The sequence below is a fragment of the Somniosus microcephalus genome, unplaced genomic scaffold (assembly GCF_052327205.1).
Source record: "Somniosus microcephalus isolate GS21.2 unplaced genomic scaffold, FLI_Smic_1.0 unresolved_chr1, whole genome shotgun sequence".
NCBI classification, from domain to species: domain Eukaryota; kingdom Metazoa; phylum Chordata; class Chondrichthyes; order Squaliformes; family Somniosidae; genus Somniosus; species Somniosus microcephalus.
Window position 1 is genome coordinate 105619678 of NW_028225179.1, and position 21969 is coordinate 105641646.

Sequence of the window (21969 nt, forward strand, 5' to 3'; positions counted from 1 at the left end):
GCAGTATCACATGAAGCAGCAGCACGGGGCGCTGCAGAGATACAACGGAGACCGCAAGAATATGGCACAAATGAAATGTCATACGGAACAGTGAAGTGCTATTGCTGCGGCAGAACAACACACGACCATGATGATTGCTGGTTCAAGGACAAAGTGTGCAGACAGTGTGGAAAACTAGGACACATAGCAAGAGTCTGCAGGTCGGGAAAGAAAACCAGCAGCAAGAAATCTCCACAGGAGAAGTACAAGAAGGTACATAAGGTGACGGAGAGTAGTTCAGACGAACAGAAGAGTGATACAGACTCCGGAAGCAAGGAGCTGGGTTGTCTGAAACTACATAATGTGATCAAAACGGAGGATCACCAAACTATCTGGGTCACGCTCAAGATAGCAGGAGTGCAAGTGAAAATGGAATTGGACACAGGATCAGCCCTAACAGTCATAAATCGAAGGGACTACAAGCGGCTATTCTCACATATACCCTTCAGAGATACAAAGATTGTCTTGAAGACGTACACAGGGCAAAAAGTCTACCCCAAAGGAAAAATAAGGGTGAACGTTATATATAACGGTAAGGAAACACCAAAAATGGACCTATATGTATTGCCAGATGGAGGACCACCACTACTAGGATGTGAATGGATCCGGAAGATACAGCTAGATTGGCATTCCATACAAGCACTGACTGTGGATGCCAAAAAGGATGATGACGTCACACCTGGACGACTGTCAAAAATGCTAACTGACGCACAAGAAGTGTTCCAGCAGGGACTCGGAACACTAAAAGGCATAACAGCGACGATCAAAATAGAGGAAAATGCAAGCCCAAAGTTTTTTAAGGCCAGACCGGTACCTTATGCGATCTGCCCAGCCGTCGAAGCAGAGCTGGAAGGTTTGGAACGTTCAGGAGTACTGTCCAAAGTGGACTGGAGCGAGTGGGCTACACCCATCGTTCCTGTAATGAAGAGGTCGTTGAGTAATACGCCAGGGGAACCAAAGAAGGTTTGCATCTGTGGGGACTTTAAGGTGACAGTGAACCCAGTCCTTCACACTGTACAATATCCGCTTCCGCGGATTGAAGATATTTTCGCCTCGCTATCTGGAGGGAAACGCTTCACTAAGATTGATCTGGCCCAGGCGTACCTGCAAATGGAGGTAGAAGAAGCCTCGAAACAGTACCTCACGATCAACACTCATAAAGGTCTCTACCAATACAACCGGCTGGTGTTCGGGGTGGCATCAGCTCCGGCTATTTGGCAAAGGGCAATGGAACAAGTCCTGCAAGGGATTCCAGGGACCCAGTGTTATTTGGATGACATCCTGGTCACGGGCGAAAATGACAGTGATCACCTCGCCAACCTGGAGCAGGTGTTCACTAGATTGAAGGAATATGGGCTCCGAGCTAATCACCACAAATGCGAGTTTTTCCAGAAGCAGATCTTGTATTGTGGCCACATGATTGATAAAGAGGGGTTACATAAGTCCCCTGAAAAGATTGAGGCAGTAGTCAAGGCTCCAGCACCGGAAAGTGTGTCACAACTGAGGTCGTTCCTCGGGCTGGTGAACTACTACCATCAGTTCTTGCCGAATTTGTCTACCGTACTACACCCACTGAACACCCTACTGCAAACGGGGGTACCATGGAAGTGGAGTGACGAATGTAAACGAACTTTCCTGAAGAGCAAAGCATTGATCACATCAAAAGAGGTGTTGGCTCATTTCAACCCAGCACTACCAATTCGGTTGGCGTGTGATGCATCACCCTATGACATTGGAGCGGTTCTGTCGCACAAATTCCCGGACGGCTCGGAGAGGCCAGTAGCCTTTGCGTCTCGGTCACTAACCTCAGCCGAGCGTAACTACGCCCAGATTGACAGGGAGGCCCTCAGCCTAGTGTGGGGAGTAAAAAAATTCAACCACTATCTGCATGGGCAGAAGTTCACCTTGCTGACTGACCACCAACCACTTGTCTCCATCTTTAATCCAAAGAAGGGCGTTCCGGTGATGACTGCACAACGGTTACAAAGATGGACCCTTTTTCTAGGGGCGAACCAATATGAAATAGAATATAAAGGCACGAAACAGCATGGAAACGCTGATGGGCTATCACGCTTGCCACTGCCTGCTGTGGAGGAAGCACCAGCAGTGGACCCTAGCGAGATAATTTATTCGTCAATAATTGAACGATTGCCAGTAACTAACGCGGATATAGAGAAGGAGACCCGCAATGATCCGACACTGTCTCGGGTATATGATTTGACGGTGAGGGGATGGCCAACACATGGCGACTCACTGTTGCCAGCATTCTCATCCAGAAGAGAACAGCTGTCAGTGTGCCAGGGGACAGTGATGTGTGGATCCCGAGTGGTAATTCCACCCAAGTTAAGGGAGAAGTGCTAAATGAGCTTCACGAAGGTCATCTGGGAGGGGTGAAAATGAAAAGCCTTGCTAGGGCTTATGTGTGGTGGCCGGGGATTGATCAACAAATCGAGGACCTAACCAAGAGCTGCTCAGGATGCCAGAAGGTCCAAAATGCACCACCACATGCCCCTCTACACCCATGGGAGTGGCCCTCCTCTCCATGGCAACAGGTGCATATTGATTTTGCTGGTCCATTCATGGACTCAATGTTCTTAATAGCAGTGGATGCGCACTCGAAATGGCCTGAGGTGATAAAAATGTCCTCAACCACTACAGAGAAAACGATTGTAGTCCTACGGACCATATTTGCCAGGAACGGCTTGCCAGAGCAGATTTGCTCTGATAATGGACCACAGTTTGTGTCCGAAAAGTTTCGGAAATTTATGAGAAGGAATGGGGTAAGGCATGACACATCCTCCCCGTATCATCCAGCCACAAATGGATTGGCTGAGAGGTTCGTACAAACCTTTAAAAAGGCGATAAAGGCCATGTGCGATGATGAAATTCCACTACAGCATAAGGTGGACAATTTCCTGTTAGCCTACAGAAATGCGACACATGCAGTTACCAACCAGACCCCGGCCATGATGTTCTTTAACCGAAGGTTGAGATCTCGTCTGGATTTGCTCAGACCAAATGTGCGAAGAAATGTTGAGGATAAACAATTCCAGCACATCAATGAGAAGCCGACAAGGAGCTTCAATGTAGGACAACCAGTCTTGGCCCGTGACTACCGAACAGAGAAATGGCAACCCGGAACGATATGCACACGGCAGGGGCCATTAATGTACACAGTGGATGTCGGGGAGAACATTGTGAGATGCCACGTCGACCAGATCTTAGCGTCACAGGAACTAGTCAACCCCATGTCTCGCATACCTGGGGATGAACCCGACATACCGGTAGCATCTACCTCAGAAACAGTAGCAGTGGAAACTGATGAACTAACCGATGAAAGGGGGCCAGAATCGCCTCCTCACCAAGAACAAGAACCTCAGGAAAGGCACTATCCAGAAAGGATCAGGAAGCCGCCCCAAAGACTGAATCTATAAATGGACTATTTCTGTTTAATGTGCATGTTAAAGTGTTAATTGTTATTTGCATATTATGGGTACTGCTAATCTAAAAGGGGAGGAATTGTAGTGTATGTACCTTTAAGAGAGAACTACTTTTACAGCTTCTGTATACTGTAGTACCGGCAGTGACCACACCTGTATATAAGCCTTGAGCATGCCTCTGTACTGCCAGTCTTGAGACTACCCTACTCCAGTAAACACCTGTTGATTGTTAAGTTACAGCCTCCGTGTAGTTATTGGGAAACATCCTACTTTAAGAATCACGGATCTAACAGTCAGGGCCCATAGATTTTGCTGTATCCAGTGCACTCAGCCGTTTCTTGATATCACGTGGAGTGAATCGAATTGGCTGAAGACTGGCTTCTGTGATGGTGGGGACCTCGGCAGTAGGCCGAAATGGATCATTCACTCGGCACCTGGCTGAAGATGGTTGCAAACTCTTCAGCCTTGTCTTTTGCACTCACGTGCTAGGCTCCACCATCATTGAGGATGGGGATAGTCATGGAGACTCCTCCTCCCATTAGTTGTTTAATTGTCCAGCACCATTCACGACTGGATGTGGCAGGACTGCAGAGTTTTGATCTGATCCATTGATTGTGGGATCGCTTAGCCCTGTCTATAGCATGCTGCTTCCATTTTTTAGCATGCATGTAGTCCTGTGTTGCAGCTTCCCCACGTTGGCACCTCATTTTTAGGTACGCCTGGTGCTGCTCCTGGCATGCTCTTCTTCACTCTTTATTGAACCAGGGTTGGTCCCCTGGCTTTATGGTAATGGTAGAGTGAGGGATATGCAGGGGCATGAGGTTACAGATTATGGTGGAATACAATTCTGCTGCTGCTGATGGCCCACAGCGCCTCATGGATGCTCAGTTTTGAATCTATCTCATTAACACGGTGGTAGTGCCACACAACACGATGGAGGGTGTCCTCCGTGTGAAGAGGGGACTTCGTCTCCACAATGACTGTGCGGTGGTCACTGCTACAAATACTGTCATGGACAGATGCATCTGTGACAGGTAGATTGGTGAGGACGAGGTCAAGTAGGTTTTTCCCTCGTGTTGGTTCTCTCACCACCTGTCACAGGCTCAGACTAGCAGTTAGGTCCTTCAGGACTCGGTCAGCTCTGGTGCTACCAAGCCACTCTTGGTGATGGACATTGAAGTCCCCCACCCAGAGTACATTCTGGGCCCTTGCTACTCTCAGTGCTTCTTCTGAGTGGTGTTCAACATGGCAGAGTACTGATTCATCAGCTGAGGGAGGGCAGTAGGTGGTAATCAGCAGGAGGTTTCCTTGCCCATGCTTGACCTGAAGCCATGAGACCCGGATTCAATGTTGAGGACTCCCAGGGCCAGTCCTTCCCAACTGTATACCACTGTGCCACCACCCCTGGTGGGTCTGTCCTGCCAGTGGGACAGGACATACCCAGGGATGGTGAGGGAGGAGTTCGGGACATTGGCTGAAAGGTATGATTCTGTGATAGAAAAAGTTTACTTACCTTGGTTTCTTCCTGCAGGCATCAACCGTTGGGGATGCGGAGACTCTCGCATCTCACCGGCAGAGATGACAGATAGCTGCTGCATTCTCCGACGCAACAGCCATCTAATTTCTGCTCACAAAGAGGTTTGATGAGGTCTTGAATACAAGAACTCATCAAACAACAGAGAATGTCAGTGTTTGACAGCTTCATAGAGCTGTCAAACGATGACAATTCATCTGTCAAAAATTTGTGACAGATGAAACGTCATACGCTGAAGTTCTCTGTAAGCAACTTCCCCTTAATTGGCCTGCTAAGTCCGCTGGGCAGGCTTAACAAGGTCAATAAGGGAAAAAAGCATGGGTTGGCCACAAGTCGGTGGAGTCGGGACTGAAACCCAACAAGTGGGAGTCCCGCCTCCAAAAGCTCCCCATTGACAAAATCACCCCCATAGAGTACAAAAGCCAGGAAGTTGTGCTAAACCTTTCTAAAATAGTAGTTCGGCCCTAGCTGAATTTTGTGCCCAATTCTGGGCACCACACTTTAGGAAGGACGTGAAGGTTTTGCAGAGCTTACAGAATTACTAGAATGGTCCCAAGGATGAGGGATTACAGTTACGTGGATAGACTGGAGAAGCTGAGGTTGTTCTCCTTGGAGCAGAGACGGCTAAGAGGAGATTTGACGGAGGTGTTTAAAATCATGAAGGGTTTAGATAGAGTAGATAGAGAGGAACTGTTTCCAATGGAGAGTCGATAACCAGAGGGCACAGATTTAACTTTGTAAGTCTATGTAACTCTATATAATTCTGTGTAAATCTATGTAACTCAATGTAATGCCACTTGACCTGTAAATTTCCAACATCTGGTCTGTTTCTAAATGCAGGGTTAAACATCCCCATACTGGAACAATAGCTAATTCTATTCATGTCATTATCGTCCACATCCAGTGGTTTTACCTTCATGTTGAGAACGCTTGCATTGGCTGGGGCCTCCCTTTCAAAGACAACAAGGCCGTGCTGATTTGTGTTTAGAGTCCGTCCTCCTTCAAAGTTCACGGGCACATTGACTGCTGGAGTCCCATCGGGATAGGTTACAGTCGCCTGTTAACACAATTTTCCAAAAGCACTCATGAAAACTTCCGGCACGGAATGCTGATCCATCACTTCAGCACAGATCCTTGACCTGTCTCGTTCGAATGGGGCTGTTTTAGTGGGTTTTATCACATAAGAGCATAAGAACATAATAAATAGGAGCAGGAGTAGGCCATACATTCCCTCGAGCCTGCTCCACCATTCAATGAGATCATGGCTGATCATCGACCTCAACTCTACTCTCCCGCCCAATCCCCATATCCCTTGATTCACCTAGAGTCCAAAAATCTATCAAGATCAAGATGTAGAATTAGTTTCGGTGGAGATAAAAAATAATGGCCCAGAAATTCGGGTCCCCACGGGTGAGTACGCACGAGGTACTCACCCGTAGACCCAATGGAAGTGCCGGTTTCCTCCATGCACTGCGCATGCGTGGGAAACCGGCACTTCCGTTCCCCTGAAAGAAGGGGTTCAGAGTTCGAACGCGTGCGCAGGAGAGGCTGCGCGTGCGCATCGAACTTACGTTTTTTTTGCAGGTTTTCCCGGGAGGGTAAGTCTCCAGGAGTTACACTTTTAAAAAGCAGGCGCAGGGCCTGCTTTTTACAAGGTAAGTGGTGAATTAATTAAAATTAAAACATTTTTTCCACAGGTTTATTATTTTTAAATACTTTAAAGAAAGGTAAGTTTATTTTTAGCCCCGTTAGAAAATAAAATTACTTTTTTCAAAAATTTAAATTCTTTAAAATAGTTATTTCATGTAATTTATAGTTTATTTTAAAAATGTGATTTTTAAAAAAAAATTATTTGAAGATTTAGTGATGTTTTGGGGCTTATAGTATTTATAGGTTTGACAGGTCTTTCTGTCAAACTTATGAATGCAGCATTCCCTGCTAGCATTGGCTCTCCATGGCCCACGAGATCCCAGGGGATGCATCGAACTAACTGTGCCCCTGGGATACGCAAGCACTGCGCGCCGGCAGTTGGAAGAGGCCCAGGATCAGAATCCCACGCGGGCCCACAGCTCAACAGCCGGTGCGCTAGGTAAGTGCACTGCGGTTGGGGACTTGCACCCGCGGGAACCCCCGACCCGAATTTCTGGGCCAATAAGGGGAAAAAGTCTCTGGTGGGCGTAGTCTACAGGCCCCCGAACAGTAGTAATACTGTTGGACAGAGTATAAATTAACAAATAATGGAGCCTGTAAAAAAGGTATGGTAATAATCATGGGTGATTTTAATCTCCATATTGATTGGACAAATCAAATTGGCCATGGTAACCTTGAGGAGGAGTTCATAGAATGTATCCGGGATGGTTTCCTAGAACAGTATGTAATGGAGCCAACCAGATATCAGGCTATCTTGGATCTGGTACTGTGTAATGAGACAGAATTAATAAATGATCTCATAGTAAAGGATCCTCTAGGAAAGAGTGATCATAACATGGTTGAATTTCAAATTCAGTTGGGGGGTGAGAAAGTTGTATCTCAAACCAATGTCCTGATCTTAAACAAAGGCAATTACAATGGCATGAGGGCAGAACTGGTTAAAGTGGACTGGAAAAATAAATTAAAAGGTAAGACAGTTGAAATGCAGTGGCGGACATTTAAGGAGATATTTTATAACTCTCAACAAAAATATATTCCAGTGAGGAAGAAAGATTTTAAGAGAAGGGAGCACTATCTGTGGCTAGCTAATGATGTAAACGATGGTATCAAATTGAAAACAAAGGCATACAATGTTGCCAAGATAGGTGGGAGACCAGAGGATTGGGAAATTTTAAAAAAACAGGAAAGGATGACTAAAAAAATAAGAGATGAATTATGAGAGTAAACTAGCAAGAAATATTCAAACAGAAAGTAAGAGCTTCTACAGGTATATAAAAATGAAGAGAGTAGTTAAAGTAAACGTTGGCCCCTTAGAGGATCAGAATGGGGAATTAATAATGCGGAATGGGGAAATGGCAGAGACTCTAAACAAATATTTTGTATCTGTCTTCATGGTAGAACACAATAACAGCATTCCAATAATGGATAATCAAGGGGCCACAGGGAGGGGGGAACTAAAGACAATCACTATCACTAAGGAAAATGTACTTGGTAAAATAATGGAACTAAAAGACAACAAGTCCTCTGGACCACATGGCCTGCATCCCAAGGTCTTAAAAGAAGTAACTACAGAGATAGTGGATGCATCGGTTGCAATATACCAAAATTCCTTAGACTCTGGAGAGGTCCCAGTGGATTGGAAAACCGCAAATGTAACACCCCTATTTAAGAAAGGAGGGAGATAGAAAGCAGGAAACTATAGACATAGAAACATTGAAAAATAGGAGCAGGAGTAGGCCATTTGGCCCTTTGAGCCTGCTCCGCCATTCAATATGATCATGGCTGATCCTCTATCTCAACACCATATTCAAGCTCTCGCCCCATACCCCTTTTGTGTCTAGAAATCTATCTATCTCCTTCTTAAATATATTCAGTGACTTGGCCTCCACAGCCTTCTGTGGTAGATAATTCCACAGGTTCACCACCCACTGAGTGAAGAAATTTCTCCTCATCTCAGTCCTAAATGTCCTACCCCATATCCTGAGACTGTGACCCCTCATTCTAGACCCCCCAGCCAGGGGAAACATCCTCCCTGCATCCAGTCTGTCTAGCCCTGTAAGAATTTTATACGTTTCAATGAGATCCCTTCACATTCTTCTAAACTCCAGTGAATATAGGCCTAGTCGACGCAATCTCTCCTCATATGACAGTCCTGCCATCCCAGGAATCAGTCTGGTGAACCTTCGTTGCACTACCTCTATGGCAAGTATATCCTTTCTTAGGTAAGGAGACCAAAACTGCACACAGTACTCCAGGTGTGGTCTCACCAAGGCCCTGTACAACTGTAGTAAGACATCCTTGCTCCTGTACTCAAATCCTCTTGCAATGAAGGCCAATATACCATTTGCCTTCCTAACTGCTTGCTGTACCTGCATGTTTGCTTTCAGTGACTGGTGTACAAGGACACCCAGGTCCAGTTAGCCTAACATCTGTCTTTGGGAAAATGCTGGAACCTTCATTAAGGAAGCAGTAGCAGAGCATTTGGAAAATCATAATGCAGTCAAGCAGAGTCAGCATGGTTTTATGAAAGGGAAATCAGGTTTAACAAATTTCCTGGAGTTCTTTGAGGATGTAACGAGCAGGGTGGATAAAGTTGAGCCAGTGGATGTGGTGTATTTGGATTTCCAGAAGGCATTCGATAAGGTGCCACACAAAAGGTTACTGCATAAGATAAGAGCTCACAGAGTTGGGGGTAATATATTAGCATGGATAGAGAATTGGCTAACTAACAGAAAGCAGAGAGTCGGGATAAATGGGTCATTTTCCGGTTGACAAACGGTAACTAGTGGGGTGCCACAGGGATCGGTGCTGGGGCCTCAACTATTTACAATCTACATTAATGACTTGAATGAAGGGACCGAGTGTAATGTAGCCAAGTTTGCGGATGATACAAAGATGGGTGGAAAAGCAAGTTGTGCAGAGGACTCAAAGAATCTGCAAAGGGATATAGTCAGGCTAAGTGAGTGGGCAAACATTTGGCAGATGGAGTATAATGTGGGAAAATGCAAGGTTATCCACTTTGGCAGGAAAAATAAAAAAGCAAATTATTATTTAAATGGAGAGAGATTACAAAATGCTACAGTTCAAAGGGACCTCGGGGTCCTTGTGCATGAAACACAAAAAGTTAGCATACAGGTACAGCAAGTAATCAAAAAGGCAAATGAAATGTTGGCCTTTATTTCAAGAGGGTTGGAGTATAAAAGCAGGGAAGTCCTGCTACAACTGTACAGGGTATTGGTAAGACCACACCTTGAGTACTGCGTACAGTTTCGGTCTCCTTATTTAAGGAAGGAAATACTTGCATTGGAGGCAGTTCAGAGCCGATTCACACAGTTGATTCCTGAGATGAGGAGGCTGACTTATGAAGAAAGGTTGAGCAGGTTGGGCCTATACTCATTGGAATTTAGGACAATGAGTGGTGATCGTACTGAAACATAATTAGATACTGAGGGGGCTCGACAAGGTAGATGCAGGGAGGATGTTTCCCCTCGTGGGGTAATCTAGAACTCGGGGGCATAGTTTCAGAATAAAGGGTCGCCCTTTTAGAACTGAGCTGAGGAGAAATTTCTTCTCTCAGAGGTCTTATGTTCATTAATAAATAGACATTCTTATTATGGACACAGCTAGCTTTTGCTAGACACTTTATTGAGCCCATGTGGACTAGTTACAGTATCTGTAGAGGCTTCCATCTTGACTGCTGCCTTGTGGGTAGCCTAGTGCCTCATGGGTAATGTAGTCTTAATATACATACAGCTGGGTAGTGTAGTCTTATACATACAGCTATATACAGCTCTACACAGCTCTACGGCTCCACCTAGTGTCCACTATAGAATGACATGTTATTGATCATTACAAGAGGGTCGTAAATCTGTGGAATTCTCTGCCCCAGAGAGCCGTGCAGGCTGGGTCATTAAATACATTTACGGTGGAGCTAGACAGATTATTGCAAGATAAGAAAGTGAAGGGTTATGGGGAGCGGGCAGGGAAGTGGCTTTGAACCCAAGATCAGCCATGATCTTATTGAATGGTGGAGCAGGCTCGAGGGGCCAAGTGGCCTATTCCTGCTCCTATTTCTTATGTTCTTATCCAGCTCAGCCTTGAATACACTCAATGACTCAGCATCCACAGCCCTTTGGGGCAGAGAATTCTAAAGCTTCACAACTATCGTGCTCCCCCCGTTATCTACCTTAATGCTGCTACTATATACTAAAGGGGTTTAAGTTTGATTTGTCAAGAGATCAATTAACCTCCCGGGCGGGATATCCCCCGGGATTGGGGGAATGCCAAATTGTACCCCGCCCAATATTGACTTCAATGTGGAGTAACATTGGGGTGGGGTGTAAAACCAGCGGTGCACCCCACCCTTTGCCCGCCCCCCCCTCCCCCCCACCCCCCCCGATCCTGTCAGGTTCCTGCCGGGCGGGTTAGGTTAAAATTGCCCCCATTAACCAGTTACGTACCACTGTAGCGAAGGGAGACTTTGGTGTGAAGTGGCGAGTTGTTTTTGATAAATCGATCACGTATGGCGAGGAAACAAATTTGATGCTGCTGAGTTCTAGCTCTTCCATTTCACCACCTGCGTAAAGATAGAGACACGTTTAATGCATCGTCTTTGACAGCACCTCCCAAACCCGCCACCTCTAGCACCTACCACTGAGGTATGTCGACTTCGCCTTCTACCATCCTGGTCATTGCATAATACAACAATACTGGAGTTGTTGACTGATCACAGCAATCAATCTCTATCATTTAGTCTACAACAGACCCAGACACGAGGCGAGGAAAACCCCCAGTGGTGGAGAGCTTTAGGAACCATAGGTCCAAAGAACCATTGGGTTTGGGACAGGACCTCCCAAACCCGCGACCGCCACCACCTAGAAGGGCAAATGCAGCAGGCGCATGGGAACACCACCACCTCCAAGTCACACACCGTCCCGGCTTGGGCATATACCGGCTGTTCCATCATCGTCCTGGGTCAAATTCCTGGAACTCCCTAACGAACAGCGCGGTGGGAGCACCTTCACCTCACAGAGCGCAGCAGTTCAAGAAGGCGGCTCAGCACCACCTTCTCAAGGGGCAACTAGGCATGTGCGTTAAATGCCAGCCTTGCCAGCGAGGCCCACATCCCATGAATGAATAAGTATAAATGCATTGCACAAACCACGCAATTACATCAAAACATAGGAGCGAGTTGAATTCCCCCACACTATGGGCACAAACCTGTATTGGGCAGAAGAAAATGATCTGGCAGTTTCCCTGATACCTTGTCCAGGAAGGCCTTTTGGTTGGGACATAACCATAGACCTTGTTTTGCTGGACATTGGAGATCCCATGGCACTATTGAAGCAGGGAGACTTCACGGGGGCAATTTTGACTTTGTGTGATCGCGTAAAAGGAAAAGAAAGACTTGCATATAGCAACTTTCAGGACCTCAGGATGTCCCAAAGTGCTTTTACAGCCAATGAAGTACTTTTTGGAGTGTAGTCACTGTTGTAATGTAAAGCAGCAGCAAATTTGCACAAAGCAAGCTCCCACAAACAGAAATGTGATAATGACCAGATAATCTGTTTTAGTGATGTTGATTGAGGGATAAATATTGGCCTGGACACCGGGGATACCTCCCCTGCTCTTCTTCGAAATAGTGGTCATGGGATCTTTTACCTCCACCTGAGAGGACAGACGGGGCCTTGGTTTAACGTCTCATCCGAAAAACAGCACCTCCGACAGTGCAAAGCTCCCTCAGCACTGCACTGGAGTGTCAGCCTGGATTATGAGCACCAGTCCCTAGAGTGGGACTCGAACCCACGACCTTCTGACTCAGATGCGAGAGTGCTACCCACTAAGTCATGACTGGCACACGTGTGGCAGTGAATGGGCAGTCCGTTTTGCATTCTCCTGATTTTTATTTCCATTGCGTTCAATGTGTCGTTCAGCCGATCTCCCGCAGTAACTGACGTGAAGTCTGGGAAAAGTCCAGCCGAATGTCCGGGCCTGTATATCGAAAACTATTTTCACTTTGAACTGCACTGTAATAGCAATTGATACTGGGTAGCATTAATCCAGCTCACTTACTGACTATTTCTACAGTAGTCACTGCCATATAGAGGTGCAGTCCCACGAGCTCAGCTGTGGACAACATGTTGGATTTTAACAATAGATTTTGAGTGTTTAGAGATGAATTGGCTTCTCCGTTCACGACCTGAAAATGAGGATAAAGATATCCTTAGTCATTAAGAGTTGGTGTGAGAATATTGCATTAAATTATTGCTCCGCCTTTTACCTCATGAAAATTGGATATCATCACTTAACGCTAGTGGGCAGGTACAAAAAATAATTAAAATGGCTAATGGAATGTTGGTCTTTATCTCGAGGGGGCTGGAATACAAAGGGGATGAAGTGATGCTTCAGCTGTACAGAGTTCTGGCCCGACCCCATCTGGAGCAGTGCGTTCAGTTCTGGGCCCCGCACCTCAGGAAGGATATATTGGCCTTGGAGTGGGTGCAGCACAGATTCACCAGAATGATACCGGGGCTAAAAGGGTTAAATTATGAGGACAGGTTGCATAGACTAGGCTTGTATTCCCTTGAGTTTAGAAGGGCCGATTGGGTAGGAGGTGATTGGGTAGATCGAGAAAAACTATTTCCGCTGGTGGGGGGGTGGGGGTCCAGAACAAGGGGGCATAACTTTAAAATTAGAGCCAGGCCGATCAGGGGTGATGTCAGGAAGCACTTCTTCACACAAAGGGTGGTGGAAATCTGGAACTCTCCCCTAAAAAGCTGTTGAGGCTGGGGGCTCAATTGAAAACTTCCTAACTGAGATTGATAGATTTTTGTTGGATAAGGATATTAAGGGATATGGAACCAAGGCGGGTAGATGGAGTTAAGATACAGATTAGCCATGCTCTAATTGAATAGCGGAACAGGCTCGAGGGGCTGAATGGCCTCCCCCTGCTCCTACATTCCTATTTTCTTCCATTTTGATTTTCCTCTCTTCCTTTCTCTCTTTCTCGTCATTTGCTTAAATATCATCCTTATGAGAAAATACTTTGGACTGAATTCCCCATTTAGTAATTTATTTTAATCTCAAACTATCAGGTTATCTTACCCCTGCATTATTCCTCATCCTAGTTTCATCACCTGTCCTAGGTCCATTCTATCGACCTTAATGTGTCCCGATTACTCTACCTGAATATGGCCCTCTTTGTATTGTGCGTCAGTGTTTCAGTTTTACTAGCTGGTTATCAGCCTGCCTCAGTGCACCCATGTGTTGGATGCTCTTTGACAATCATGTCTATCTCTCCAATTTTTTACATTATCACCATTGTCTTTATATTTATGGATGGATATATCTAGCATCCTAATTCAAGTTTATGAGTGGTTTTGATAGAGCGAGTAGGGAGAAACTGTTTCCAATTGCAACTGGGCCAGTAACCAGAGGTCACAGATTTAAAATAAAGACCTAGAGGTGAAACGAGGAGAAATTTTTCACCACAGAGGGTTGTTAAAATCTGGAATGCACTACCTGAAAGGATGGTGGAAGCAGATTTCATAGGGACTTTCAAAAGGCAATTGGACGTGTATTTGAAGAGGACTAATTGGCAGGGTTATGGGGAAGAAGCTGGACGGCGCTTTCAAAGAGCCAGCACAGGCACAACGGGCCAAATGGCCTCTTTCTGTGTTGTAAGATTCTATAATTTTTTTTCAATTGCTGGGGTGGAAAGTTGCCTTGGGTGGTAGTGATCATTGGGCGGTATGTAATGGCCGCCCGTTATACCTCGTGCTCCGTATTCAGATCAATTGAGTTCCATAGAACTGGATATCATGCGGGGAGTACAGCATGTGGTCAATGTGATACTGCCCGCTGGGCACTGCCGCCCAAGGCAAATTCTACCCCCCTGTTTAGCTTCGTCGATCGAAATCTTATGACACAGCAGGAAGGCAGTCATCCCATGGCGCCCGCGGTTCTCTCTGAAAGAGATGTCCACTTGGCGCCATTTCCCTTCCGTTTCTCCACACCATTTCAAATTGTCTTTTTCCCCCCGAATATTTATCCACTTCGCTTTAAAAAAAATTCATGTGTTCTGCTTCCGCCATTGTTCTCAGCAGATCCTAGGAAGCGTCTGCTTAAATACATTTTCCTAACCTCTCCCTTCGCCCTTTTGCTGATTTATGTCCTCCAGTTACCGACTCACCAAGCAGTGGAAATAGTTTTCCCAACGTGCTATTACAAAATGTCGTAACTTTGAACACTTCTATTAGACATCCTCTTAAGCACCTTTGCTCCAATGAAATGATCCTAGTTTCTCAAGTTCCCCCCATTCAATGTCAACATTATTATTTCTTTACAACCTTCTGGACTCAACATTGAGTTCAACAATTTCAGACCATGACCTCTGCCTCTATCATGTTTTTTCTCTCTCTCACATGGCAGCTGTCGATCATTCTGCCATCGCCATTTACACTTCATCTAGAGCCATCTTTTGTTTCTTAACTTGTCCCATTACCATCTCCTTTTTCCTTGCACCATCATCCCTTTTGTCTCTTAATCTCTCCTGCCTTCCATCCTATCACAGACCTTCCCTTTTATTCTTTCCTCCCCTCCCCCCTTTCCCTGCTCCTGCACTTGCTTAAAAACCTGCTCCATCTCTAACTTTTTCCAGTTCTGACGAAGGGTCATCAACCTGAAACGTTAACTCTGTTTCTCTCTCCACAGATGCTGCCTGACCTGCTGAGTGTTTCCAGCATTTTCTGTTTTTATTTATTACTATTTCTGTAACTTGCTCTCTGTCTTAATCTCTACCTTTAGCTCTTGAATAACGTACCACTGTTAGTCTTGGTGAGTTGCAATATTTAAAATGTGATAGGAAATGTTCTTAAGGCTTAAGACATGGGAGTGGCGTTCTGCTGATGTTCCTGAACTCCTGCCATAGCTTCAGCCGTTGACGCGTTTCTCTGGGCTCTCCGCTGAAGTTCTGTAGGGCTGGCGATTGGGAGAAACCCTCGTGGAAAATACTGCTGCAGCCGAATAGTACGGATTGAACCGCAAGATAAAGAACCCACTAAACCCAGGTGTCCACGTCGCGAAGCAAAAGCCATAAGGACATACTTACCGTTAATTCTTGTTCTAGACCCCAAATATATGTCTTACTGCCACTGCCATGGATGATCCCAAATCTGACATACGCCTTGCCATCCACACCTTCACCGTATGTGTGCCTTTGAAAGACAACAGTTGCATTTAATCCACGTTGTGCCCCAGAATTTGCTGAAAGATTAGCACTCACCGTTATTAATGCGCAAATCGGCCAACAACTTGTGGCGAGGAACAGATAACCCGTCATTAGCTTCACCAAAACGGCATCTCGCCCTTAACCTCCCCATGAGTTTCATGAAATTGCTGCATTTGCATGTTAATTGTCCATTAAACTCGCAGCAGAAAGTCAAGTCTAGTAATTAACAGTGTAAGTACCCTTTTAACGACATGATAATTGTTAATGACTGCCAAGCAACCTCTCTGGCCCAGAAAATCAACAACTAAATTGTGCAGTCTCATTCAGGTAGTGAATTGATGTTGGAGATTATTAAAACGTCCAATTTTAAATTCGATTTTTTTCTTACTATCACTCGCTCATAATCCAATCTTTCTTTCCCTCTCTTTATTTGGCTTTCTGTACGTGATTTGACTCTAATTCACCCTATTTCTTTCTCCATCTCTGTTTATTTCTCAATCCTTTAATCTCATTGGTTAAGTAGATAGACTGTCAGTCCCGTCGGTCACCAAGGTCCCAGATGCCCCATTGCCCTCATCACGCCATTAGCAGCTCGCACTTCCAGCAAGTTACAGGGCAAAACTTTTTGAGCTGAAGGGTCAGGGAACAAGTCTAACTAACAGAGCTCGCTCCAGCAAATTATAGGCCATTGATTAGCTCACCAGGACATGGTAATCGCTTGAAGAATGTATAATTTAAAGAGGAGCACAAATCTACTTTGAGAATATTTGTAATTACTACATATAGATTGGGCTAACCAAATTAGTAACAATAGTGTGCAGGAGGAATTCCTAGAGTGTATACAGGATGGTTTCCTGGACCAAGATGTCGAGGAACCAACCAGAGATCAGGCCATCTTAGACTGGGTATTATGTAATGAGAAAGGATTAATTAGCAATCTTGTTGTGTGAAGCCCCTTGGGTCGGAGCGATCATAATATGATAGAGTTCTTCATTAAGATGGAGAGTGAAGTAGTTGACTCAGAGACTAGGGTCCTGAATTTAAATAAAGGAAACTATGATGGTATGAGGCGTGAGTTTGCTAGAATGGATTGGGGAACATTACATCAAGGGTTGACGGTGGCTAGGCAATGGCAAACATTTAAAGATCGCATAGATGAAGTACAGAATTTGGCATAAAAATAAAACAAAAAATGTGGCTCAACCGTGGCTAACAAGGGAAATTAGGGATAGCATAAGATCCAAGGAGAGGCCAGAAAAAGCAGCAAATCTGAGGACTGGGAGCAGTTTAGGATTCAGCAAAGGAGGACAAAGGGATTAATTAAGAGAGGGAAAACAGAGTATGAGAGTAAACTTGCAGGAAACATAAAAACTGACTGTAAAAGCTTCTATAGATATGTGAAGAGAAAAAGATTGGTGAAGTCAAGCATAGGTCGCTTGCAGTCAAAATCAGGCGAATTTATAATGGGGAACAAAGAAATGGCTGACCAATTAAATACATACTTTGGCTCTCTCTTCACAAAGGAGGACAAAAATAACCTCCCAGAGATGTCGGGAATATAGGGTCTAATGAGAGGGAGGAACTGAATGAAATCAGTATTTGTAGGGAAATGGTGTTAGGGAAATTGACTGGATTGAAGGCCAATCAATTCCCAGGACCTGATAATCTACATCCTGGGGTACTTAGTGGCTCTAGAAATAGTAGATGCATTGCTGGTCATCTTCCAAAATTCTATAGACTCTGGAACAGTTCCCATGGATTGGAGGGTAGCTAATGTAACCCCACTATTTAAAAAAGGTGGTAGAGAGAAAACAGGGAATTATAGACCGGTACGCCTGGCATCGGTAGTAGGGAAAATGCTAGAATCCATTATAAAAGATGTAATAGCAGAGCATTGGAAAACAGCGACAGGATCGGACAAAGTCAACATGGATTTACAAAAGGTAAATCATGCTTGACTAATCTACTGGAAATTTTTGAGGATGTAACTGGTAGAATAGATAAGGGAGAACCAGTGGATGTGGTGTATTTGGACTTTCAGAAGGCTTTCGATAAGGTCCCGCATAAGAGATTAGAGTGCAAAGTCAAAGCACATGGGAATGGGGGTAAGGTACTGACTTGGATAGAGAACTGGTTGGCAGACAGAAAGCAGAGAGTTGGAATAAACGGGTCTTTTTCCGAGTGGCAGGCAGTGACTAGTTGGGTACCGCAGGGATCGGTGCTAGGACCCCAGTTATTCACAATATATATTAATGATCTAAACGAGGGAACTAGATGTAATATCTCCAAGTTTGCAGATGACACAATGCTGGGTGGGCGTGTGTGCTGTGAGGAGGATGCCAAGAAACTCCAGTATGATTTGGACAGGTTGGGTGATTGGGCAGATGCAATACAATGTGGATAAATGCGAGGTTATCCACTTTGGTGGCAAAAACAGGAAGGAAGATTATTATCTGAACGGCAATAGATTGGGAAAAGGGGAAGTGCACCAGTTGCTGAAGGTAAGCATACAGGTGCAGCAGGCGGTTAAGAAGGCAAATGGTATGTTGGCCTTCATAGCGAGAGGATTCAAGTACAGGAGCAAGGATGTCTTGCTGCAGTCGTACAGGGCCTTAGTGAGACAACACCTTGAGTATTGTGTGCAGTTTTGGTTGCCTTATCTGAGGAAGGATGTTCTTGCTATGGAGGGATTGCAGCGAAGATTCACCAGACTGATACCTGGGATGGCAGGAATTACGTATGAAGAGAGATTGGGTTGATTATGCTTATATTTGCTAGAGTTTAGAAGAATGAGAGGGGATCTCATTGAAACTTATAAAAATCTAAAAGGGCTAGACAGACTAGATGCAGGAAGGATTTTCCTGATGGCGGGGGAGTCCAGAACCAGGGGTCACAGTCTAAGGATAAGGTGTAAGCCATTTAGGGCTGAGATGAGGAGGAATTTCTTCACCCAGAGAGTGGTGAACCTGTGGAATTCTCTACCACAGAAGGCAGGTGAGGCCAATTCATTAAATATATTCAAGAAGGAGTTAGATATATTTCTTAAGGCTAAAGGGATGAAGGGATATGGGGAGAAAGCAGGGACAGGGTACTGAATTTGGATGATCAGCCATGATCTCATTAAATGGCAGAGCAGGCTCGAGGGGCTGAATGGCATACTCCTGCTCCTATCTTCTATGTTACTATTGAGAGATATACTTGCATTGGAGAGAATTTAGAGAAGTTTCACAAGGTTGATTACGGAGATGAAGGGGTTGTCTTATGAAGAAAGGTTGAGCAGGTTGGGCCTGTACTCATTGGAGTTTAGAAGAATGAGAGGGGATCTTATTGAAACATAGAAGATTCTGAGGGGGCTCGACAGGGTAGATGCAGAGGGGATATTTCCCCTCGTGGGGGAATCTAGAACTAGGGGGCATAATTTCAGAATAAGGGGGCTCCCATTTAAATCGGAAATGAGGAGGAGTTTCTTCTCTCAGAGGGTCGTGAATCTTTGGAATTATCTTCCCCAGAAAGCTGTGGAGGCGGAGTCATTGAATATATTTAAGGTGGAGATGGACAGATTTTTGAATGTTATAAGGGAGCCAAGGGTTATGGGGAGTGGGCAGGGAAGTGGAGTTGAGGCCAAGATCAGATCAGCCATGGTCTTATTGAATGGCGGAGCAGGCTCGAGGGGCCAAATGGCTTCCTCCTGCTCCTACGTCTTATGTTCTTATGTTCTAAAATGGCCCGGATTTTACGGGGCCTTTGACCGCGTACGCACAGCCCCGCAAGTTCCGGGCTTCCCCTTGCGCTGCACATGCGCGAACACTCCGGAACTTGCGGTCTGTCAACTTTCAGCTCGACAGATCGTCCGCAGGCGCAGGAAGTGGACATTCGCTAGCGGAGATTTGGGCTGTGTGCCCAACTACTGCCCAGAGAATGCCCACGGGATCTTCTTTTACCAGCGTAAGGGTGAAAATAAATATCAAAATAACATTTTTTAAATCATTTGACCATTTAAAATATTTAAAATTAATTTAAGCTATTTTTAAAATGTTTACATTTATTTTTCAAAAAATTAAACTTTTCTTTTAAATGTTTCATTCAATTGTATTGTTATCAATTTTAAACATGTGCTGATTTATTTTTATTTAGGTTGTGCGAAAGTGTGTTTTTTTATGTCACTCCTATTATGCTTATGGGGATTCCGGAACATAAATGGAATCCTCATAAGCATAATGGGAATCCCCCTTATTGATCGGTTGGGCCGGCCCACATGATCCCAGGGACGCTTGCGAACCGCCTGCACCCCTGGGATACGTGGGCCTCTACGCAGGCGTACGCCCTCAAGCCCAGGACCGCAAGAGCCCGAAGGTACGGGGGCACCAGGTAGGTGCGGGCTTTTCTTGCGGGTCGCAGGCATTCGCCCGCGGCAAGCCTTCTGACCGCAATTTCAGGTCCAATATGATGTGAGAAGATTTCCTCCAGTCGCTACCTGTGCAGGCCATTGAACAGAGACTGGGCTACAGGGGTACTGTAGTTTTGTGGTTATATTACAGGACCTGAGGCCCGGACTAACGATCCAGTTAGAACGTGAGTTCATAATCCCACCACGGCACTTTGTGAATCTGAATTCAATTGCAAATGCAATAAGAACATAAGTAATAGGAGCAGGAGTAGGCCATTCGGCCCCTCGAGCCTGCTTCGCCATTTAATGAGATCAGGGCTGATCCGATTTTGGCCTCAACTCCATTTTCCTGCCTGTTCCCCACAACCCTTGACTCCCCTGTTGCTCAAAAATCTATCTATCTCAATTTAAATCAATCTGGAATTAAAAGCTGGTATTAGTAAAAGCAGAAATTGCTGGCGGTGATGTTTAGGATAGTTTGGTGAAGAAGGGAATAATGGAGCAATAAAAGTGTAGAGAGTTGTGTAAAGTATGAAATGTACCAGTCAATGTAGATCTTTGCAGAACAGAGACTGTTTCAAAGTCTTAAGGGGGGAAATTTGTAAAACGAGTGATAGCACATTGGCTCAGAATAACTACCTGACCAACAATAATGATGAACATCAAGGACCTTAAAGTCAAGGGAATTCACTTCCAGCTGATCTCTATATTTTCAGGAGTAGAAATTCCCCGGTTGGTATAGTTGGTCTGTTATAGGTCCCGCCCGATAGTCTGCGTCATTGAAGTGGATGGCCCGTATTTTCCGATGCCTACGGGTGTGTACACGCTGTTTACACACACGTAGGAACATCGGAAATGCCGGTTTCAGGCATTCGAAGTGCATGCGCTGAAAACCGGCATTTCGGATCTGTCAAGAATGCTCTTGACAGATCGGACGCCTGCCCCAGAGAAGGGCCTCTGCGGGGGGAGAGTTCCGCTTTCTGCAGAACCTCCGCCCGCTGAAAACTTTTTGAAATCTTACGTAAGGCCTGCTTTTACCAGCATGAGTTGAAAAAAAAATTTTTTTTTTTTAATTTCAGTCATTTATAATTTTAAAATACTTTTTAAAAAGGTAAGTTTATTTTTAGCCCTGTAAAAAACTTTAATTATTTTTTTTAATTACATTTTTGTTTAAAATATTTAATTTAATGTAATTTTAACTCATTTTAAAAACTTGATGGTTTTTAAAAAAAAAATATTTTATGTTTTAGTGTCTTTTTGGGGTAATCTCCACTCATAATTTTGAAAGGTCTATCTGTCAAAAGTATGAAGGGAGATTCCCTTCACCTACTGGCTGGCCTGGCCCACGTGATCCCAGGGACGCTTACGAACCACCTGCGCGCGTGAACCAGGAGAGGCCCAGGAGCGGAAGAGTCCTCACCTCGGGAGCCCTCAGGTAAGTGCGTAGATTTTTTTCCGATAGGAGGCATCTGCACGCAGGAAGCCTCCTATCGGAAATTACGTGCCAATGGAACCGAATATCGGGCTGGGCGTCTAATGGGTGCTCGGTGTGGCACCGCCCATGATGAATTTCTAACCCCATCGGGAGCAATTGTAACTTAACCCAGGCGTCGGGATTTATGGATTCACCATAAAGATTGTTGCGGCTTCGCTGCTTGTCAGACCCAATGAGTCTCTCAAAGCTGTCAGC

The 21969-nt window shown here is 45.1% G+C and overlaps 1 protein-coding gene across 2 annotated transcripts in view; it reads right to left on the bottom strand.

Moving 5' to 3' along the window:
• LOC147095683 (complement C4-like) overlaps window positions 1–21969 on the bottom strand; it is a 623807-nt gene that overhangs the window by 546319 nt on the left and 55519 nt on the right. For both annotated transcript variants that reach the window (XM_085974724.1, XM_085974723.1), the window contains exons 8-11: window positions 15773–15878; window positions 12736–12862; window positions 11124–11239; window positions 5927–6070 (exon numbers count right to left, since the gene is read on the bottom strand). In XM_085974724.1, the coding sequence (XP_085830850.1) occupies window positions 5927–6070; window positions 11124–11239; window positions 12736–12862; window positions 15773–15878 (493 nt within the window). The remainder of the gene's footprint in view (window positions 1–5926; window positions 6071–11123; window positions 11240–12735; window positions 12863–15772; window positions 15879–21969) is intronic.